This window comes from Loxodonta africana, chromosome 12, assembly GCF_030014295.1.
Source record: "Loxodonta africana isolate mLoxAfr1 chromosome 12, mLoxAfr1.hap2, whole genome shotgun sequence".
NCBI classification, from domain to species: Eukaryota; Metazoa; Chordata; class Mammalia; order Proboscidea; family Elephantidae; genus Loxodonta; species Loxodonta africana.
In genome coordinates, this window is record NC_087353.1 from 86,953,338 (window position 1) to 86,973,269 (window position 19,932).

At 53.8% G+C, this 19,932-nt stretch overlaps 2 protein-coding genes and 1 long non-coding RNA gene across 6 annotated transcripts; 2 read left to right on the forward strand and 1 right to left on the reverse strand.

The window, feature by feature from the left end:
• The first annotated feature begins 378 nt into the window (after positions 1-378).
• On the forward strand, positions 379-10,674 carry ARMC5 (armadillo repeat containing 5). Its single transcript, XM_064294840.1, has 6 exons — positions 379-987; positions 2,992-3,099; positions 3,203-3,989; positions 5,484-5,980; positions 6,653-6,785; positions 6,888-10,674. Exons 1-6 carry the CDS (start codon positions 525-527, stop codon positions 7,705-7,707), a joined length of 2,808 nt encoding a protein of 935 aa, XP_064150910.1. The 5' UTR covers positions 379-524; the 3' UTR covers positions 7,708-10,674.
• Positions 10,675-11,475: 801 nt separating this feature from the next.
• TGFB1I1 (transforming growth factor beta 1 induced transcript 1) lies at positions 11,476-18,379 on the forward strand. Of its 3 annotated transcripts, XM_064294869.1 has the most exons (11): positions 11,476-11,537; positions 12,904-13,019; positions 13,135-13,187; positions 13,290-13,432; positions 13,593-13,680; positions 13,795-13,900; positions 14,020-14,214; positions 16,437-16,610; positions 16,941-17,022; positions 17,359-17,507; positions 17,699-18,379. In XM_064294869.1, the coding sequence occupies exons 1-11, from the start codon at positions 11,525-11,527 to the stop codon at positions 17,963-17,965; spliced, it is 1,386 nt and encodes a 461-aa protein (XP_064150939.1). In that variant the 5' UTR covers positions 11,476-11,524; the 3' UTR covers positions 17,966-18,379. The 3 variants fall into 3 exon arrangements, with proteins under 3 accessions (XP_064150939.1, XP_064150938.1, XP_064150940.1); XM_064294868.1 differs by lacking the exon at positions 11,476-11,537 and having other exon boundaries at positions 12,587-13,019; XM_064294870.1 differs by lacking the exon at positions 11,476-11,537 and having other exon boundaries at positions 12,587-13,019; positions 13,356-13,432.
• Positions 13,001-16,981, reverse strand: LOC111753056 (uncharacterized). 2 transcript variants are annotated; one of them, XR_010323525.1, is made up of 5 exons: positions 16,869-16,981; positions 16,174-16,335; positions 14,768-14,881; positions 13,535-13,655; positions 13,001-13,162 (listed from the first exon to the last, which is right to left on the reverse strand). It is a non-coding gene; the product is annotated as an uncharacterized LOC111753056 (long non-coding RNA). The 2 variants fall into 2 exon arrangements; XR_010323526.1 differs by lacking the exon at positions 14,768-14,881.
• Positions 18,380-19,932: the final 1,553 nt, after the last annotated feature.

A 19,932-nucleotide genomic window follows, 5' to 3' on the forward strand; every position in this document is an offset into this window, starting at 1 on the left:
CTTGACACTGTCAGCCTAGGTCGGGGTTCTCAGAGTCCATCACGCTGAATATCTGGGCAAGGGCACCGATGGGGATCGGAGAAGTGATCCTGGAAGAGGAAAGGCGGTCGCTGCCGGGGACACACCAGAGGCGGAGTAGTCGAATCACCTGGAGCAGCACCGTAGGGAGACTTCATGGTCGTATGTCTGGGTTCTCCAGGGGCACCAGCCCATTTGGAGGCCTCTAGGAGAGTTTCCCATTCGTCCTAAACTAGGCGTGTTAAGCTTGGCATGGACGACATATCCTAGCACGCACCGCGCGCCCCTCTTGGACTCGCACAACGCTTAGTGAACCACGACGTGCTCCCTGCGACTGTGCAAGAATCAGAGTTCCGGCATCGAGAACTACAAATTCCGACTTGCTTGATAATCGCGGCGACGCTATTTAAAAAGCGTCAGAGAGGAGGTGCCTGGCCACGCCCTCTCTTTCAGTCTCGCTCTTCAGATGAGCGGCGGAGGGGGGCGGAGCCTCGGCCCGAGCCAAGATGGCGGCTGCAAGGCCAGCCCCCACGGACTCGCTCTCGTTCTGCCTCGCGCAGCTCACGGCGGCGGCCGGGGAGGGTCTGGGTGGGGGAAAGGACACGGCTACCAACGAGACACCCTTAGGCCGTGCGCTTTTAGCCCTCCGCACGCGCCACGTCAAGGCAGCAGGGGGAATCGAACGCTTCCGGGCACGCGGCGGGCTCCGCCCCCTTCTTGCGCTGCTACGGCGAGCGGCTACGGCGGACCCCGCCCCGCCCCAGGCAAGCCCTGGCTCCGCCCCTTCGGCGATTTCTGCTGGTCCCGCCTCCCCGTCGGGCTCCGCCCCTTCTGCGTCCTCATCGACGTCTTCACTGCCAGCGCGCCTGCGCAAGACGCTGGACTTGGGCCTCAGCATCCTAGCCAACTGCTGTACGGAAGGGGCGTGCCGGACGGAAGTGCGCAGACTCGGAGGCATTCTCCCTTTGGGTAAGTGCTCTGCTTCCACTTCCTAGAACGGCCTTACCCGCCCTCCGCTCCCTCTCTGAGCCTGGGCGGGGCCTTGAGTCCTTTGTGTGCCAGGGAGAACTTGCTTTGTGACGTGGCAGTGCTCCAGCTCTCACGCTGTCATGCCCCTTGGCGTCACGCTCACTCTGTTACACCCGACCCTCCCAGACCTCAAAAAATCCCAGACCCCGACCGCTTAATTATCTGGATATGGTTTGTTGAGCTTCTCTCGCATCTGGGCTAGTGGAGACCAGAGGATAACTTGGTGACTTTTTCAGATGATTCCTATTCTCCATTTATGATGTTCGTTCGTAAGCAGACACGGAGTGCTTACTGTGTGTACGACCCTGTGCTGGGCTTTGACACCCCACTTGATGAGCTAGAGGCTAGAGGATGTAGCGGTTCAGAAAGGTGGGCTCTGCAGCCAGCCGGACATGGGTTGCCTTGCCTCCACCTGGCCAACTCACCTAGCCCCTCCGATGCTAGGATTCCTTGTTGTAAAATGAAATAGTAATAATTACCTCTCAAAATTGGAGTGGGGAGAAAATGGAATACAAACACAGAACACAGGTACTCTTAAGCGTGAGCTGGGTGCCTCGAGTTATTAAGAACTAGCGCAGAAGAACAAATCCTAACAATAAGCGTTTTTTTTTCTGTTTACCAGCTTAATTGGCGCCTCCTAGTGGCAACGATGGAAACCCTGGTGGTAGAGTGGTTAAGTGCTAAGGCTGCTAACCAAGAGGTCGGCAGCTGGAATCTGCCAGGCGCTCCTTGGAAACGATGTGGGGCAGTTGTCTGTCCTGTAGAGTCGCTGTAAGTCGGAATTGACTCGGCGGCATTGGGTTTTTTTTTTTTTTTTTTTTTTTTGGTGGAGTGGCAACGATGCAGACACAATACACATCATTGCCGTATGCCCGTTTCGAGAAAATTTTAATGTTTTGGATAAAGTGAAGTACTAATATATTTCAAATTTGCATAAAATGCATCTGGATCCTAATTTGTTTGACAAGGGGCCTAGCACATTAATTAAAACCAGTTGTCCAATTGATTGCAACTCATGGTGACCCATATGTGTCACAGTAGAACTGTGCTCCATAGAGCTTTCAATGCCTGATTTTTCAGAACTAGATTGCCAGGCCTTTCTTCCGAGGCACCTCTGGGTGGACTCAAACTTGCATGTTAACCGTTTGCCCCCCGCAGGGATTCTGGCACATTAATTAACAAAAAAACGAAACCCACTGCTGTTGAATCAATTCCGACTCACAGCAACCCTATAGTACAAAGTAGAACTGCCCCACAGGGTTTCCAAGGAGTGCCTGGTGGATTCGAAATGACGACCTTTTGGTTAGCACCTGAACTCTTAACCACTACACCACCAGGGCTTCGAGCACATTAATTAGTCCTCGATAAATTATAGGTTTTGTTACTACACTATAACCCCCACATCATTCAGTTTATCTGTTCTGCATTTTAAATATCTGCTGAATCCATCTACTTTTTTCTATCGCCACTTCCACCATATGCCCAGGAACTGGTACCAGTGTGCTGAGAGTGCTGGTAGCTGACTTGGTTCGGGCTGTTGTCATTTCTCACCTGGACTAGTACAGCAGCCTCCTCACTGCTCCCCCCCACCACCCCCCGCCACCCCTATTCCTTTCTCCACATGGCTGCTGGATTGTATCATGCCACTCCTCATCTGAAAACCTTGTGTACCTCCCAGTGTCCTCACCTGACCCCTTGGCCTGGCATATGAGGCCCTAGCACAGACACTAGCCTCACCTCTGGGCCTTTTCGTAGACTGCTTCCAAGCCTGAAATGTCTTGTAACACGCCACCCCTCCAATGTTTCTAGCAAATTCTTACCTATTTAGCCTTCCAGACCTAGCTCAAGTATTATTGTCTTCTGGAGGCCTTCCCTGAGCCTCTCAGGCTACGTTCCTGAGGTGATTGATGAGAGAGAAAATAGGTGGCCACACTCTCCTTGCAGTGACCATTCTTCAGTGTGTGAAGACAGACAGCATCCAGAACCGAACAGCCCGTGCTCTGGGGAACTTAGCCATGGAACCTGAGAGCTGTAGGGACATCCACTCTGCTGGTGAGAAGGCTGAGAGGATGGGGTTAGGGCTGGGGCTTGGGGTAGGAGAAGGGCTTGGGTGCCTGGCCTTGCTGACCCTCTCACTTCCCCTTTCCCTCTCTAGGTGCTGTTCCCCTGCTCCTTGAGAGCCTGACGGCCTGCCAGGACTCTCAGTGCTTGCAGAGCGTGGTGCGTGCCCTCCGCAACCTTGCAGACTCCCCCCAGCACCGCTTGGCCCTGGCACAGCAGGGAGCAGTGCGTCCACTGGCTGAGCTCTTGGCCGCTGCCCCAGACCCTGCACTGACTTCAGCCCTAGTCCGTGCCCTCCTGGAGCTGAGCCGAGGCTGTTCCCGGGCCTGTGCTGAGCAGCTAAGTCTGGGCGGCGGGCTGGGCCCACTTGTCAGCCTGGCCTCTCACCCCAAACGAGCCGTGCGTGAGGCAACCATCCTGACCCTTGCCAACCTGTGTGCCCAGGGCCTGGTCCGGCCTGCACTGGGCAATGCTGGTGGCGTGGAGGTGCTGCTAGGAGAGCTCCGGCGGCGCCGGGGCCCTAATGGGGCCAATCCGGCCTCCCAGCAGCCCCTGGTGCGGGCTGTCTGCCTGCTGTGCAGGGAGGCCATCAACCGGGCCCGGCTGCGCGACGCTGGTGGTCTGGAGCTGCTGATGGGCCTGCTTCGTGACTCTCGTGCCAGAGCCTGGCACCCTCGTGTTGTTGCTGCCCTCGTGGGCTTCCTCTATGATACTGGGGCCCTGGGCCGGCTGCAGGCTCTGGGACTTGTTCCCCTCCTGGCTGGGCAGCTGTGTGGTGAGGCTGGTGATGAAGAAGAAGAGGGTAGAGAAGCTGCTTCCTGGGACTTCCCTGAGGAGCGGACCCCCGAGCGGACAGAGGCTGGAAGCTTCCGAAGCCTCAGGTGAGCCCTACCTCAGGGCTTGGGAGGGTGGGCCATGCTGGGGGGTGTGGTTTTGCATCTGCCCTGGTCCCCTTCACTATTCCCACGCACACCCAATTTTGCCTAGTATGACTTTTATTTATTTATTTTTTAAAATACCTTTCTGTGTTTTGGGGGAAAGTTTATGACTTTTATTGGCTGTCGGCTAATTCATTATTCTCTGACATGACTTCTTTTCAGTCTCCATTAAATATGTCCCCTTTCCCATGGATTCATCTTTTGTCCTTGGTCCTACCCCAGTACCTCGAACTTTGGGCCCCAGACAGGTTCACTGGAAGGCAGTATGTTCACCGGCTCTGAGTCCAAGTTCTTACTGTGGATTCTCAAGCTGAGACATTATGGGAAAGTTAATTCACTTTTCTGAGCCTTTTAATTTCTCATCTGTAAAATGGAGTCTGTAACATATCTACCCCACAGGGTGGTTGTAAGGATTAAATGAGGGTATTTTGCACCTTGCCTGGCACTTAGTAGTGCTCAGTGAACGTCAGCCTTCTTGTCAGCTCTGACTTCATCTCCCACCGCTCTCCCCAGTGACCACGACATTCTTCTGCACTGGTCTCCTGGCTAGTTTATAAACGGAACAGGTTGGTTACCACGTCAGGGCCTCTTTGCTTGTTGTTCCCTCCACCTAGAACACTGTTTCTCCTACATACCTTGGTCTCTTACATCCCTGTATGACTTGATCCTTTTCCGTGGGAGCTACCATTACCACCCTATTTACAATTTTAGATCCCTCTTCCCTTTAAACCAAAAAAAACCAAACCCATTGCCGTGGAGTCGATTCCCGCTCATAGCAGCCCCGTAGGACAGAGTAGAATTGCCCCATAGCGTTTCCAAGGCTGTGATCTTTACGGAAGTAGGTTGCCACATCTTTCTCTTGGCTGGTGGATTCGAACTGCTCACCTTTCAGTTATCAGCTGAGCACTTAAACACTGTGCCACCAGGGCTCCTTTCCCCTCCCCTAGCTCTTTCTGTTCCTCATTTTTCTCCATGTCGTTTTATGCCACCTAAACCAAACCAAAACCTCATGCTGTCGAGTCGATTCCAACTCATAGCGACCCTAGAGGACAGAGTAGAACTGCCCCATAGGGTTTCCAAGGAGCGCCTGGTGGATTCAAACTGCTGACCTTTTGGTTAGCAGCTGTAGCTCTTAATCACTATGCCACCAGGGTTTCCTTATTCTATCTAACATGTTATATAATTTCCTTACATATTTTGTTGTCTGTTTTCCCTCACTAGACTGTAGCTGCTTATAAGCTCCAGGTGGAGTTCTGCTCAGCACCTAGAATAGGGCTTGGCACATAATGTTGTTAGAGGTATTTATTTTGCTAACTCTCTTTCTCCCCTGCCCCTGTGGGCCCACCTCCTCTCCCTTGGCTTCACCTCCTTTCTACTGCTCTATTGATTGAGCTCTGGACCCATCTCCTCTTTTCCCTATTTTCTCACCCTCTGCAGGTCATGGCTCATTTCAGAGGGCTATGCTGCTGGCCCTGGAGACATCTCTCCCGACTGGTCCCCTGAGCGCTGCCCGCCACTGGAGCCCTCTGAGCCATCCAGCCCTACCCCAGGCCCGACCCAACTGCAGACACCACGTGTAGTGTGCACCCCCAGACGCAGCTCTGCCACCAGCACAGAGGAGCCTTGGGGTCGTGAGGGGCCAGCGCTTCTGCTGCTGTCACGCTTCTCCCAGGTGCCCGACCCAAGTGGGGCGCTTGTGACAGGCCCAGCGCTGTGCGGCCTGCTAGCCTACGTGACAGGTGCACCTGGCCCACCAAACCCGCGCGCCCTGCGCATCCTGGCGCGCCTCACCTGCAACCCTGCTTGCCTGGAGGCCTTTGTGCGTAGCTATGGTGCAGCGCTACTGCGAGCCTGGCTTGTGCTCGGTGTCGCTCCTGATGACTGGCCTGCACCGTGTGCCCGGCCTGCCCTCCGCAGTCAGCACCGGGAACTAGGTGTGTCCTTACTCCTCCCCATCCACACTTGAGGCCCCTCAGCCCAGAACCTTGCTTTACCACTCACAGGCATTCTCACTGTCTTCTCCAGCCCACTATTCCCACAGCCCCAGCCACAGGGGGTGGGGGGAAGGAAAGGCTTCACACTCCCTACTGCTCTGTGGCCCCAGCATGCAGAATTCTGCCCCTTCTTCTCCTCCAGCCATGGAGTCCACATACCCTGACTCCAGGCTTGGACCCCACGACTAGAATCTTGCCTGTCTGTACTTCTTTTCACACTCTGACTCTTGGTCGTGCATTGTCCTGACTACCCTCTCCATAGGCACATTGTGAACCCAGGTGCAGGAACCATGTTGTCCCCACTGTTCCCCTTCCAATGCTTCAGGGACTTCCCCGTCTTCTGTGCTCTAACCACAGACCTTTCAGGCCTGAGGTCCCAGACTTGTACCCTGACTACCCACTTTCTATTCTTGCCTTTGACCTCTAGTTCCTAGCATCCTAACTCTACCCCTCCAGAACCTGCAGTCAGCTCCCTCTTCTGCACCATGATTTCTTGCCCTGAAGTTTTGCTTTCCTTCCTTTCGGGGGTTTGGAGTTCTGTCCTGCCCATCCCACCCCAATCTTGCCCTGGACACCAGCTCCCAACCTGACCTGCTCTACCCATCCCTGCAGGCGAGATGCTGCTGCAGAACCTGACCGTACAGGCCGAATCTCCCTTTGGAGTGGGTGCCCTCACCCATCTGCTGCTCTCTGGGAGCCCTGAGGACCGTGTGGCCTGCGCACTGACCCTCCCCTTCATCTGCCGGTGAGGGGGATGGGCCTGCCTTGTGGGCGTCAGGGTAGCAACATTGCCGTTTCCCAATCCCATCCCTTTTGCCCTCCTGAAAGGCACTCCTTCTCCCTGTAGGAAACCCTCTCTGTGGCGTCGGCTACTTCTGGACCAGGGCGGCCTCCGTCTCCTCCTCGCAGCACTGACTCGGCCGGCCCCACACCCACTCTTCCTCTTCTTTGCCGCGGACTCTCTTTCCTGCCTCCAAGGCCTGTTGTCTCCCACTGTGAGCCCAGTCCTCCCACCTGCAATCCCTGTGGACCTAGACCTGCCCTCCCCTTGCCTCTATGAATCTCTGCTGGGTCCGGCCCCTGTCCCAGCCCCTGACTTGCACTTCCTACTGGACTCAGGCCTACGACTCCCTGCCCAGCGGGCCACCTCAGCTACCGCCTCCCCATTCTTCCGGGCCCTGCTTGCTGGCAGCTTTGTTGAAGCTCAGATGGACCTGGTGCCACTTCGAGGCCTGTCACCCAGTGCAGCCTGGCCTGTCCTGCATCATTTGCATGGCTGCCGGGGCTGCGGGGCTGCTCTAGGGCCTGTGCCCTCACTGGGCCAGCCCTTGCTCGGCTCAGAGGCTGAGGAGGCCCTGGAGGCTGCTGGTCGTTTCCTGCTGCCCGGGCTGGAGGAGGAGCTGGAAGAGGCTGTGGGCCGTATTCACCTGGGGCCCCAGGGTGGCCCAGAGTCGGTGGGTGAGGTGTTCCGCCTGGGACGGCCCCGGCTGGCTGCCCACTGTGCTCGCTGGACACTGGGGCCGGGCCAGTGCCCACGGAAGCGGGCTCTGGCCCTGGTGGGGCTTGTGGAGGCAGCGGGTGAGGAGGCAGGGCCTCTGACTGAGGCTTTACTGGCTGTGGTGATGGGGGCTGAGGCAGGGGGCAAGAGTCCCGGTGTAGACTATTGATGCCCCCTGGGAGGGGATCTGCAGCTGGATCAGCTGGGAGGGAGGCCTCCCTCTGTGGTGACATTGAAGGGCTCCTGGCATGGGAGGAGGTTGAGCAGAAGGAGTCACCATCAAGGACCAAGGAGAGGATGGAACCAGACACCAGGATATGAAGACCCAGGAGTGAGAAGCATGGCCAGAGCCTGGTAATGGGGCCCAAGAGATGAAGAGTGGCCCAGGGCCCCAGAAACCTGGCCTGACCCAACCCTCTAGAGTTGAGATTAAAAGACTCTGGAGTTGGTCACCCCCATTGTGTGATGTCTCTGCTTACTTTCCTGTGGGAGTCCCTCCACCCTTTAACCATCAAGCAGGGTCTTGTCCTGGTCTCTTGTGGTTGGACATAGTCCATTCTTGACATGTAGAAGTTTAATAAGTAATTGTCCGTTGGTTCCTTGAGTCCTGGGATAGGATACAGTTCACAGGCATCTCCCAAGGATATGGTTTTGAGCCCCGGGCAAGTCTGCTTCCTGCTCATGGGACTTCATTGCTCAGACACAGCTACCAGAGGATACAGCCATTGGTCAGGACTGAGACGGTCATGCAGAAGAGATGCTGAGAGTGTGTAGGCATGTGTGTCTGAGACCTTGGTATTAACATTTCCTGACTGTACTTTGTCCTTGGGCATTCAAGTGTCTAGGTCTATTTCCATCTCTTGGGCCAAGTGTTCTGGCATCTGCCAGAGGGGAGACCTGCTGTGCTCCTGGTGTCTCTAATGCCCTGTCTTGGTCATGCTCAGAGAGAGCCAAAGCTCTGGGCTGGTACTCAGATGAGGGAGGACTCACAATGCTTTGATTTCCAAGGTAGGGTCTCCATCACCCGGTTCCCACATCCCCTTGAACCCTCAAGGGACAATCTCTGACTTTCAGAATGCTGGACTGCACTGGCTGGGCTTTGCCTCTAGGGGGCTAAGGTTGGCACTTGCTATCTCTATGCTTCTGTGGGTATTTGTCTAGGTCTCTGGTTTTCAGGTTGTACATTAGAACCACCCAGAGAACTTTGAAAAATTACAAATGCACTTAACAAAAAGACAACCTAATCATAAGGTGGGCAAAGAACTTGAGTAGACATTTCACCAAAGAGGACATTCAAATGGCCACCAAACACATGAAAAGATGCTCAATGTCATTGGTCATCAGCGAGATGTAAACCAAAACCACAAAGAGAAACCATTTCACTCCCACTAGGATGGCTAAGATAAAAAAAAAAAAAATGCTGGCAAGGATGTAGGGAAATTGGAAACTTTATCCATGGCTGGTGGAAATGCACAGTGATACAGTCTTTGTGGAAAATAGTGTGATGATTTCTCAAAAACCTAAAAATAGAACTACCATATGTCCCAGCAATTCCACTCCTAGGTATATACCCAAAAGACTTGAAAGAGACTCAAACAGATACTTGTACACCAATGTTTATTGCAGCACTATTCACAATAGCCAAAAGATGAAAACTGCCTTAATGCCCATCAACAGATGAATGGATAAACAAAATGTGGTATATACATGCAATGGAATACTAGGTAGCCAGTAAGAGAAACAAAGTCTTGATACATGCTACAATGTGTGGAGGTTGACTACATTATGCTGAGTGAGGGAAGTCAATCACAAAAGACAAATATTGCATGTCCTCACATTTAAAAAGAACAGGCAAGCATATAGAGACCAAAGTTTCTTGGTTACCAGGGGCAGGAGGGAGGGGGAAGGAGGGGTTATTGCTTACAGAGTACTGCGGTTCAGTTTACAGTGATGGAAAAATGGCATTTATCAAGGCTAGGGTTGCACAGCTGATGAATGTAATTGTTGTTAAGAAGTACACCTGTAAAAAGTTGAATTGGCAAATTTTGTGTGGTAGACATATTTACAATGACAAAAAAAAAAGTTGCTGAGGCTGCTTATGTACAAACACACCTCATGGGATTCGGTTCCTTGTTTTGGAGGTTTAGGGTCATGGTTTCATGGGACATCCCAGTTAATTGGCCTGATAACATATTGAGTGCTTCTATTCTACCTCCTAAAGCTTGCTGGTGGCCATCCAAGACACAGTAATTCTCTCTATTCACCTTGAGCATCAGAGGAAAAAAGAGAATGAGGAACAGGAAGAGAAAACAGAACATGTGACTAATTCCCTCCATGAACAACTGCTTCCTTTGCCATGAGACCAGAAGAACTGGATGGTGCCCAGCTACCATCACCAAACGTTTTGATTAAAGATCCTGTGGAAGACTCATGATCAAAAGGGGGAAGATGTAGAACAGAATTTCAAATTTTCATGGACTCCAGACTTTCTAGAGCCATGGAGGCTGGATGTATCCCTGAAACTACTGCCCTGAGATAATCTTTAAACCTTAAACCAAAAATATCCCCTGAAGTCTTCTTAAGACCAAAAATAGTTTAACTTATCTACTAGAGTACAAGGTCAGCGGAAAAGAGGAAGACCCTCAAGAGGCAGATTGACACAGTAGCTGCAACAATGGGCTCAAGCATAACGATTATAAGGATGGTGCAGGACTGGGCAGTCTCATTCTGTTGTGCATAGGGTCTCTCTGAGTCAGTACCAACTCGACAGCACCCACCAACAACAAAACTACTAAAGAATGTCTGCCTTGAGCATTGTCTTTTAAGATGTATCTATATGGGATCAAACTGACAACAGCAATTCAAAAGATTAGCTAGGAAACTTAGGGAGCAGTGAGTTTATGTTAATGGAGGAGGAAAAACTCACAGGAGTGTGAGAATGGTTGCACAACTCGAAGAATTTAATCAATGTAACTGAATTATAGAAACTTGAATTGGTGTAGGTTCTGCTGTGTATACTCTCAACAACCCACAGTCCAGCGCTCAGGACTATCTGACAGACTGACTACAGCACAACCGTGTGTATCCAAAAAAAAAAAAAAATACCTATCCCTAAAAAAAATTTCCACTTTGTTTCTCAGGGTTTGAGTCCAGGAGGCCCTCTTTTGCCTGGCGTCTGTGTCTGGCTTTCTTCACTGTGTTCAGGATCTTGGGAAAGAGCTGGAATGGGTCTGGGTCACCTCAGTGTTGGGAAAGCGCTTTGCCTTGAAGACTGCCTGGGACTTGGGTCTGGGTTTCAGTTTACCTGTGTCTGTATGCCTGTTTCCAAGTCTTGGAAGAAAGGTCCCAGCTTAGAGTCTGTGGGTGGGTTTACTCAGTCTGTCTGGGTCTCTGAGAGACTTCTTTGTATCCAGTATGTGTGCTTTTTGAGATCTGTGTTTACACATGGTTGTCTGTCAGGGTCTCTGAGGGAAGGTCTCTGAACCTGGGATCTGACTGCTCCTTAGAACATCACTCCTGCCCTGCACCTAAAAATTGTCTCTGGGACAGATCTCTCAGGAGTGATCTGGGTGGCAGGAGGCTCTTTCTAGGTGCTGGCTTTGGGGTGGTGTCTGCTCAGGCATCTCTGTGTCTATGAGTCTCACAGGGCAGGGGCTTCGAGGCTTGTCTGGAAGAGCCGCTTCTCTGACTTCTCCGACTCCGGCCGGTCGCCTGGGGCTCCCCGCAGCTGAGGCCAAGGCTGGGGTGTGGCCGCCTCTCTTGGCAGGCCAAGGCTGGGTCTGGGTGGGCCGCGGCCGCCCCTTCCTTCCACGCCCCCACCCCGGGTTCCCCCGTTCATGCCCCCCCCTTCATCCCTATCCCAGCGGGTCCCCACTTCCTTACATGGTCACAGCCGGGCCTCCAGCTCCCGGACGTCCCCCCGCCCCCGCCCCCACCGGACACGGCCCCCGCCCTGCTCGCCCCGCGCCGCCGGCCCGCGCCCCGCCATGGAGGACCTGGGTGAGTGGGGCCCGGGTCCCCGCGTCCCCAGTTTCTCACCCTCCGCCTGGACCCGCTTCCCCACCCCAGAGCCCCCTTGCATCCCCCGTATCTCCCCATCACGGCTTCTAGTCTTCTCACTCCTGCTCTGGTCTCTGCTCGCGCCTCCTTCCCGACTCCACGTCTCCCTTCCTGCCTCTCCTTTCCTGCCTTTCGCGGCCGGCCGCTCCCTCCCTCCTTTCCTCGCTCTGCTCCTCCACCCTTGGCTGCAGGCGAATGGGCAGGGAGGTGCACCGCCCCGTGGGCGCCTCCGCTTGAGGTCTCTGGGATGGGAGTGTTCACAAGGGTCTGGGTCTGGGGACTGGGAAAGTGGAGGAGGGAGGGATGGAAGAGTATGACATCGAGTTCTATAGGACTTGGGGAAGGGAAGAGTTAAGGGCTCCTAAGTATGGGTAGGGGTCAAGTCCTTCAGGCAAGAACCCAGTGCAACCAAACCCAGTGCCGTCGAGTCGATTCCGAGAAAGAGAATAATAAAGACTGCCAAGATGCCAGAGAGAGGTTCGGGGTTTCACCATGGTGAAGTTTCACCATGGTGACCGGAGATGAAGAGTCAAGGGTGTGGACTTCTAGGCTCTGGAAGGGAAATGGTTAAAAGAACTCAGCTCTGGGGTAAGGAGGAGGAGGTCTTGGGGCCTGAAAGAGGGCCGGGGCATCTTGTCCTCCTTGTCTGATGGGGCTGGGGCTGGAACGCTGTGCCCTCTGTGGAAGGGGTTCCGATACCCGCCAATAGAGGGCGCGCCTCTGTAAGGGTAATGGGCAATGGCATTGTGGAGCAGTAACCAGTCAGGACGCAGGTCTGGCAGACTCGCCAATGAGGACTCAGTGGGGCCTGGAGGTGGGCCAGGGCTAGGAGGGAACTGATTTGGTAGAGGGAGCAATTAATGGGCGTGGCAAGGAGAGCATCCAATCACAGACCTGGGTACCAGGCATCCAGCCAACTGAGCAGTTTGGGGTGGAGCCAAACTTGGCTTGAGAAAGCCAGTTTTGACTGCATGGGGAAGATGGGGAGAATAAAAGAATTAGGCGGCTGAGTTTGTGCTTGACTCCCAGGATGAGCCAGTCAGGGTGTTCTTGTCATAAGTATTCATTGCTGTCCTTGCACTTCTCTGCGTTGGTTTGACGCTGCGTTTCTTTCTGATTCTTGACCTCTGCTCTTAATACTGACTTCTGTCTTTCTCAAGTACTACCCATTAGGAACCCTTATCCTCTGATCTCTTAAGGCCCTGTCTCAGCCCTCTAATTCCTGGTGACTTTAAACGCAGCCTCTAACTCCAGATGGCCCTAATCTTGACCCCTCAACCTCTCATCCTGGCTTCTTCCCCTGCAGATGCTCTGCTTTCTGACCTGGAGACCACTACCTCACACATGCCAAGGTCAGGGGCTGCAAAAGAGCGGCCCCCAGAGCCGCTCACACCTCCCCTGCCCTATGACCACCAGACACAGGTGAGATCAAATGCTGGGGGCTGGGCCAGCCACTGGCCAAGGCTAAGGAAATCTGGGCCTGAGTGAGGCAAATTATAGGCCTGGCATTCCACAGGTGCACCTCTTCTCTCTGTAGACAGGGTCTGGGGAGTCTTCAGGAGCATCTGGGGACAAAGACCATCTGTACAGGTGAGGAGCCTGGGAGCTGGGGGGTGGGGAACCCACTTCAGGCTGAGCTGAGGGGGCTTGGATTCCCCACCCCTGAGCCCAGGCTCCCACCCTATTTCCCAGTACGGTATGCAAGCCTCGGTCCCCGAAGCCTGCGGCCTCTGCGGCCCCTCCATTCTCCTCTTCCAGTGGTGTCTTGGGCACTGGGCTCTGTGAGCTAGACCGATTGCTCCAGGAACTTAATGCCACCCAGTTCAACATCACAGGTAACAGGGTTAATGAGACAGGCCTCGATGGGCTGAGGGGTGGACAAGGAAGGACAGAGACTAAGGGTCATAGACATCCCAGAGTAGCTACTAAAGCATTACCTGGGAGGGTGGTTGAGCATGGCCCCATGTCCAGGTGCCCTTTCTCTCCTCTCTCCAGATGAAATAATGTCTCAGTTCCCATCTAGCAAGGCGGCCACAGGGGAGCAGAAGGAGGACCAATCTGAGGAGAAGAAAAGGCCCAACATGTGAGTTTGGCATAGTTGTTAAGGCTGAGAGAGAGGTGACAGGGGCCCTGGATACCTGGGTTACTGCAGGGAGCATCTGGAGGCTGTGAGCTGACTTAAGCTGTGTCTTCACAGCTCTCCCAGTCCCTCCCCTGTCCCCACAAAGCCTTCAGCCACCTCAGCCACCCTGGAGCTGGATAGACTGATGGCATCACTCTCTGATTTCCGTGTCCAGAACCATGTGAGTCGGGCGGGTGGGGGGGGGGCAAGTCAATGTCAATTTGGGGCTCTCCAACCTATTCTAGGCCCTTCCATATCTGCCTCCTTGCTGATTCAACTCTCATGTCCTCCCTCATGCAGCTTCCAGCCTCTGGGCCAACACAGCCTCCAGTGTCAAGTGCAGTGAATGAGGGCTCCCCATCACCACCAGGGTCAACTAGCAAAGGCAGCCTAGATACCATGCTGGGGCTGCTGCAGTCAGACCTCAGCCGCCGTGGTGTTCCCACCCAGGCCAAGGGCCTCTGCGGCTCCTGCAATAAACCCATTGCCGGGCAAGTAAGTGGAGCCCCACGAATGTGGGCAGGTATTTACAGACCCATCTTTACTGAGAGCTGGACTTTGTGCTGTTCCCTTTTAATGAATAACTCTGAAGTGGGTACTACTGTTATTTAGTGTCATCACTAGGGGGTCCAGGGGGTGCAGACTTCACCAGGTGACACTAGTCCCTCCTTGAGCCATCCATGGAGCGTACAAGCCTCCTCTGGGCCCAGCCCAGCCCCATGTACCTGGCAGCACCAGAGGACACGCATACATGCGTGCTCCTGCACACACCCCCACTGGAGCTTGGAAAACAGGAACACAGCCCAAGAGGGAAGAAAACTCCCAATTACATCCCAAGCAGCTCGGGCCTCTGGAGCCCTGGACTGAGCAGTTCAACTTAGAGAACAACTCCCTCCTCTCCTCCTCTCCCCCTCTCCAGCAGCACAGGTCCCTGGACCTTCCAGCTGGTAGAAACCCTCCAAGAGAGGAGAGTTTGATTTAAAAATTTTAAAAGTCCTCCCAAGGAGAAAAGTAACCAGACTTTAAAAAAAAAAAAGTCAATACCAACCTGGGTAGCAAGGAACATAGAGGAGGAGAAAGCATATGACCTGAGAGCAGAAACTGCTCAGTCAGATTGCAGGGCTCACTCTGTTTCACTGTCTCTCAGTCTAGCTTTCCAAACCTAATCAAAAGCAGATTATCCAATAAGCAAGGTAAGCATGGTGCTTACCTTGCTTACAAGATCAGCTGTAGTGAACAATTTCACATGGGGTGGAACCCACGTGAAATTGTTCACTACAGATTATTAAGTAAGCACGAGTAAGCCAGTGCTTACCTTGCTTACTGGGTCAACTGCCCCAGTCAGGGATTTTAAATTTGAATACAGGCTTTGATTCTGTAGGAAGGTGCTGTGGGGTTGGGAGAGAGACAGATGCCAGCTATACGTAGAAGCAGCATCTTTGATGTGGTGAAAAAAAATGTGAAATTGTTCACTACAGAAGATCTGGTAAGCTAAGTAAGCACTGTGCTTAACTTGCTTACTGAGTAATCTGCCCCTGATTACCTAACCCATTAATGTACCTCATGTAATGGTAAAATTTAATATAAAATGAACATAAATTTGATGTACTTCTTAAATGTTTTCGCTTCGAATTCTATCGTTTTTGTACCAAATTTTCACTTTAACCACATGAAACTATGTAAATATAAATACATTTAGGCCATGCGTGTGATATTGTAATTTAAAGATGTAATTTAATTTTGCTAGTTGTTTATGTCACTACTATTCCCATTACATTCAGTGATATGTGAGAATTTACAGGTAACAATTAGTACAAAAAACATTATAAGGATTCCGTACGGTCTGGTACGGGGGGAGGTCCATGGGGGGGGGGAGGAGGTGACACCATGGGCTATGGCACTGGGTGACACCAACCCTCTTGACACCACTGTTGTTATTCATATTTTATGGATAAGGAAACTGAGGCTTTGAGTCACATGCAAGTATGTGACAGGGTGAGAATTTCAACCCAGTGACTATTTATTGTGGTCCTACTCTGTACCAGGCACTGTGCTAGCCCCTCTAAAAAAATAAAACCCATCCCATTTAATCTTCACAAAAGCTTTGTTGGCTCCACTCGGCACATCCACAAAGACTGCCCCTCCTCCACCAGAGCCTGGTCTGGGAAAACTGGTCCTGGGCTTAACTGAACAGATGTGATTGACAACAGCCGTTGTAGCCAAAAGTTGACTATATCAGTGCCCATTCCAGAATTCCTAATGTTAGCAAAGCAGGGCAACATTATGACTTTCGTGGGCCTTAGGCACTTTTGCCTTCATGGGTCCCTTTCTCCATAAATACATATATTTTATTACTGCATTAGCATAAAGATGAATATATTAATATTAAATATTTTTAAATATTTTCTCTAGTTCATTTTTTCTTCTGATTTTAAAAGAAATTAAAACATTTACCTAGGCCCCTAAAACTATTGCGTGCCGTAACACCGCCTGCTGTGCCTAAGGGATGAGTCAGCTCTGTAGCAAAGCTTGAAGACCTGGCTGAATCTCCATCACTTATAATTTGCATAAGCTTCAGTCTTTTCCCACCATGGGCATAAGATTCTTCATCCTGACCTGTCAGAGATAAGATTGGGAAAGCACCATGTAAACCTTAGCTCAGTGGGCATGTGGCAGCCCTAGGGCCACTCTGACCCCGGCCTCACCCCAACCCGCAGGTGGTGACAGCTCTGGGCCGCGCCTGGCACCCGGAGCACTTCGTTTGCGGTGGCTGTTCCACGCCCCTAGGAGGCAGCAGCTTCTTTGAGAAGGACGGAGCCCCCTTTTGCCCCGAGTGCTACTTTGAGCGCTTCTCGCCAAGATGTGGCCTCTGCAACCAACCCATCCAACACGTGAGCCCCACCTGGCCTCACAGGCCCCACCTCTATCTCAAGGCACCTGCGGGGTGGGCCTCATCCTGATTGGGCCCGCCAGCCCATCAGGCCCTCGCTTCTGTGATCTGCGCCACTCACAATCCTGCTCCCCCTCGCACCCTCCCCCCTGTATCCCTAGACCAGTCTACCGGCCCCCTCGGACGACTTCACCTCTTCTTGACTCGCAAGATCCCTGTTAGTTCTTGAGCACCTTAGCGTCTACCTCAGCCCGCTCACCTAGTCCCAGTTGGAGAGGGAGGGAAGAAGGGAAGGAGGACCACACCGCGTGTCCTCTTTCATTCTCTGCAGAAAATGGTTACCGCCTTGGGCACGCACTGGCACCCGGAGCATTTCTGCTGCGTCAGTTGCAGGGAGCCTTTCGGGGATGAGGGTGAGAGTTTGACTCCCGCCTTAAAAGCTGCGGGTTCGCTAGATGTCCTGCACCGTCCCTCTAGTCGGCCTGACCCGGTCCCCCTCTTGTTCCGCGGGCTCGGACCTCCCGAGTCCTTGCTGGGGAATTTTCTCCGAGTCTCTTCTAACCCCACCCCCTTCCGCCCTTGGGCTCCCAGGCCCCACCCATTCCCTCCCTACCCGTTGTACCCGCGCCAGACCCTGCTCCTGCCTACTGCTCACTGCCGGGTCCCTCTGGCCCCACAGTCTCAGATCTGGAGGTCCCCAGTCCGGCTGCGCCCCCTTTTCTTCCAGCCCACTCTGTTCCCGCCCCTAGGTTTCCACGAGCGCGAGGGCCGCCCCTACTGTCGCCGGGACTTCCTGCAGCTGTTCGCCCCCCGCTGCCAGGGCTGCCAAGGCCCCATTCTGGATAACTACATCTCGGCGCTCAGCGCGCTCTGGCACCCAGACTGCTTCGTCTGCAGGGTGCGCTGCGCGGGTGGGGGGCCTTGGAGGGATGGGTCAATGGGAGGCGGGACTATGAGCCTAGGTGTCCTTTCCCAGGCAGGGCTTCCTGTCTGCGGAGGGGCTACGGGGTCACCGTGGGTCACTCAAGGCTAGTTCTCTGCATTGAGCTTTGGTCGCTGACTTTCCCTTTCGCGACCGCCCTCCCCCAGGAATGCTTCGCGCCCTTCTCAGGAGGCAGCTTTTTCGAGCACGAGGGTCGCCCGCTGTGTGAGAACCATTTCCACGCGCGGCGCGGGTCGCTGTGCGCCACGTGTGGCCTCCCAGTCACGGGTCGCTGCGTGTCGGCCCTGGGCCGCCGCTTCCACCCGGACCACTTCACCTGCACCTTCTGCCTGCGCCCGCTCACCAAGGGCTCCTTCCAGGAGCGCGCCGGCAAGCCCTACTGCCAGCCCTGCTTCCTCAAGCTCTTCGGCTGACCGCCCACCGGACTCTGGGTTCCGGGGACCACGCCCCCATAGGCGCCGGCGTTCGCGGGGGCCACGTCCTCCTCACCGCGAGGCCCTGCTCTCTGAGCTTGGGGCTGCCCCCAAACCCCCGCTCTGTAAGACCCCACCCACTGGAGAGACCCGGCCCCTCAGGTACTCTGGGTTCTGTCAAGTTCAGAAAAGGCTCCGCCAAGCCTAAGGCCAAACACCCTAAAAGTGAGTTGTACACTGAAGATAGATTCCGCGCGAGCCCTTCACTCTCTTCCTGCCCTTGTGGGAGCCCCCGACCGAGGGTGGGGGAGTTTGCAATTCCGACGAATCAGAGGCCAGGAGGGGACGTCCCTGCTCCTTCACCGTTTTGTGCACCTTTTTCTACCTACATAAACACCTTCCACACCTCCCTGGTGCTGTGTCTCCGACTCTGCTATGGAGAGCCCTTGGTCTGGACGCCCCACCCCGTGGGCTGGCTCAGTCCCCCGCGGGCTGTCTAGGCCACCGTCTGTGGCGGGAGCGGAACCTGCAGCGACAGCCTCGCAGGCAGCCACTCGCGGCTTTCGAGTATCACTTGAGCGAGCTCGAGGCTGGAGAAGGCCGCGACCCAAGCGGGATTGTACAGATAGTGGAGAAGGCAGGACGGCTCAGGCTAGGGTCCCGCCGAACCTTTACTACCACCTTCCCTACCACTCTTGCTCCTCGGCTTCCTATATTCTTAAAACAAGCAGTTAATCTCTTTTTTCTCTCTCCCCTTCCTTAATGGCCGGAACTATTTTTTCTTTAAAGGACCCTGGGAGATGGGGCTCCATCCAGAAGTGCCCATTTACTCACTCTTTGGACCTGGGCACTAAGACGATAGTAGTGACCCATACCATCTCCAATAGCCTGTAGGCTTCATGTAGATGTGGCCCCAGCTTACTGCCTTCTCTTCCCCACCCTTCAAACACCCACATCATTATGACATCCTCCAGACTGTTGAGCACCAGCCAAATGTGTAGGAATTACCCAGAATACGGAAGAAGGCAGGAAGTTGGCATGTCCAGAGTCATTATTTACTTTCCCTGTTGGTTTATCAGTTACTTCCTGAGGCCTCCCCTGGCTCGGCCCTGTGCTCCACCGTGCTGGGTCCACAGAGAGAGTCAGGTCAGAGCAATCCTGCCTGGAGGGACACAGATACCTAAGCAGAGGGTGACACCTGATGTGGTCAGGGCAGGAAATGAGGGAAGCACTGGGCACTGTAGTAGCCCGAAGGAGGCTCCTGACCCAGATGGGGAGTCAAGGAAAGCTCCCTGGAAGAGTTGATGCCTGAGCTAAGTCCCAGCAGAGAAGGGTGGAACCAGAGGTTTCAGGTGTAGAGTTCAGGATCCATCTGAGTCCTCAAACCGCAGGGGCTTTCCTGAACTCCCAAACCTTCACCTTGGGCCCTGCAGCTCCCTGAGGAGAGGGCCTGGATTCCTGGGTCCAGATTACAGGGACCTTTGGTGCTGAAAACGATGGACCCACAGAGGCCCTTCCAGCTCATCAGGGGGATCTGCTAGTCAAGGAAAGCATGTGTGGGCAGGGGTCAAAGGTGAGGTGCCCTGGCCTCAGGCAGACCCCTTGGACCTTTTCCGCTCTGAGGTTCCTTTCCCTGGGTCTTCACTGGCCTCCTGCTCTTCTTCCATCCTGGGGGATGTCTTCCATCCTCTGGCTTGTAACTACCTCCCTGTCTTGAGGATGCCCCAAATGGCCATCTCCAGTCTTGATTCATTCATTCACTAAGTGTTTACTGAGCACTTACTGTGCCAGGCTCCATGCCAGGTGCTAGGGGAAAAAATGGGGAACCCAGTGGATGTGCTCCTTGCCCTCATGGAGCTGATAGTCTGATTGGGGAAACAGATACACAGGTGACAAGTGTGATGAAGGAATGGGGTCTTCCCTGACCATCTAGGTAAAGTTGCTCTTCTCCCTTATTTTCACCCCAA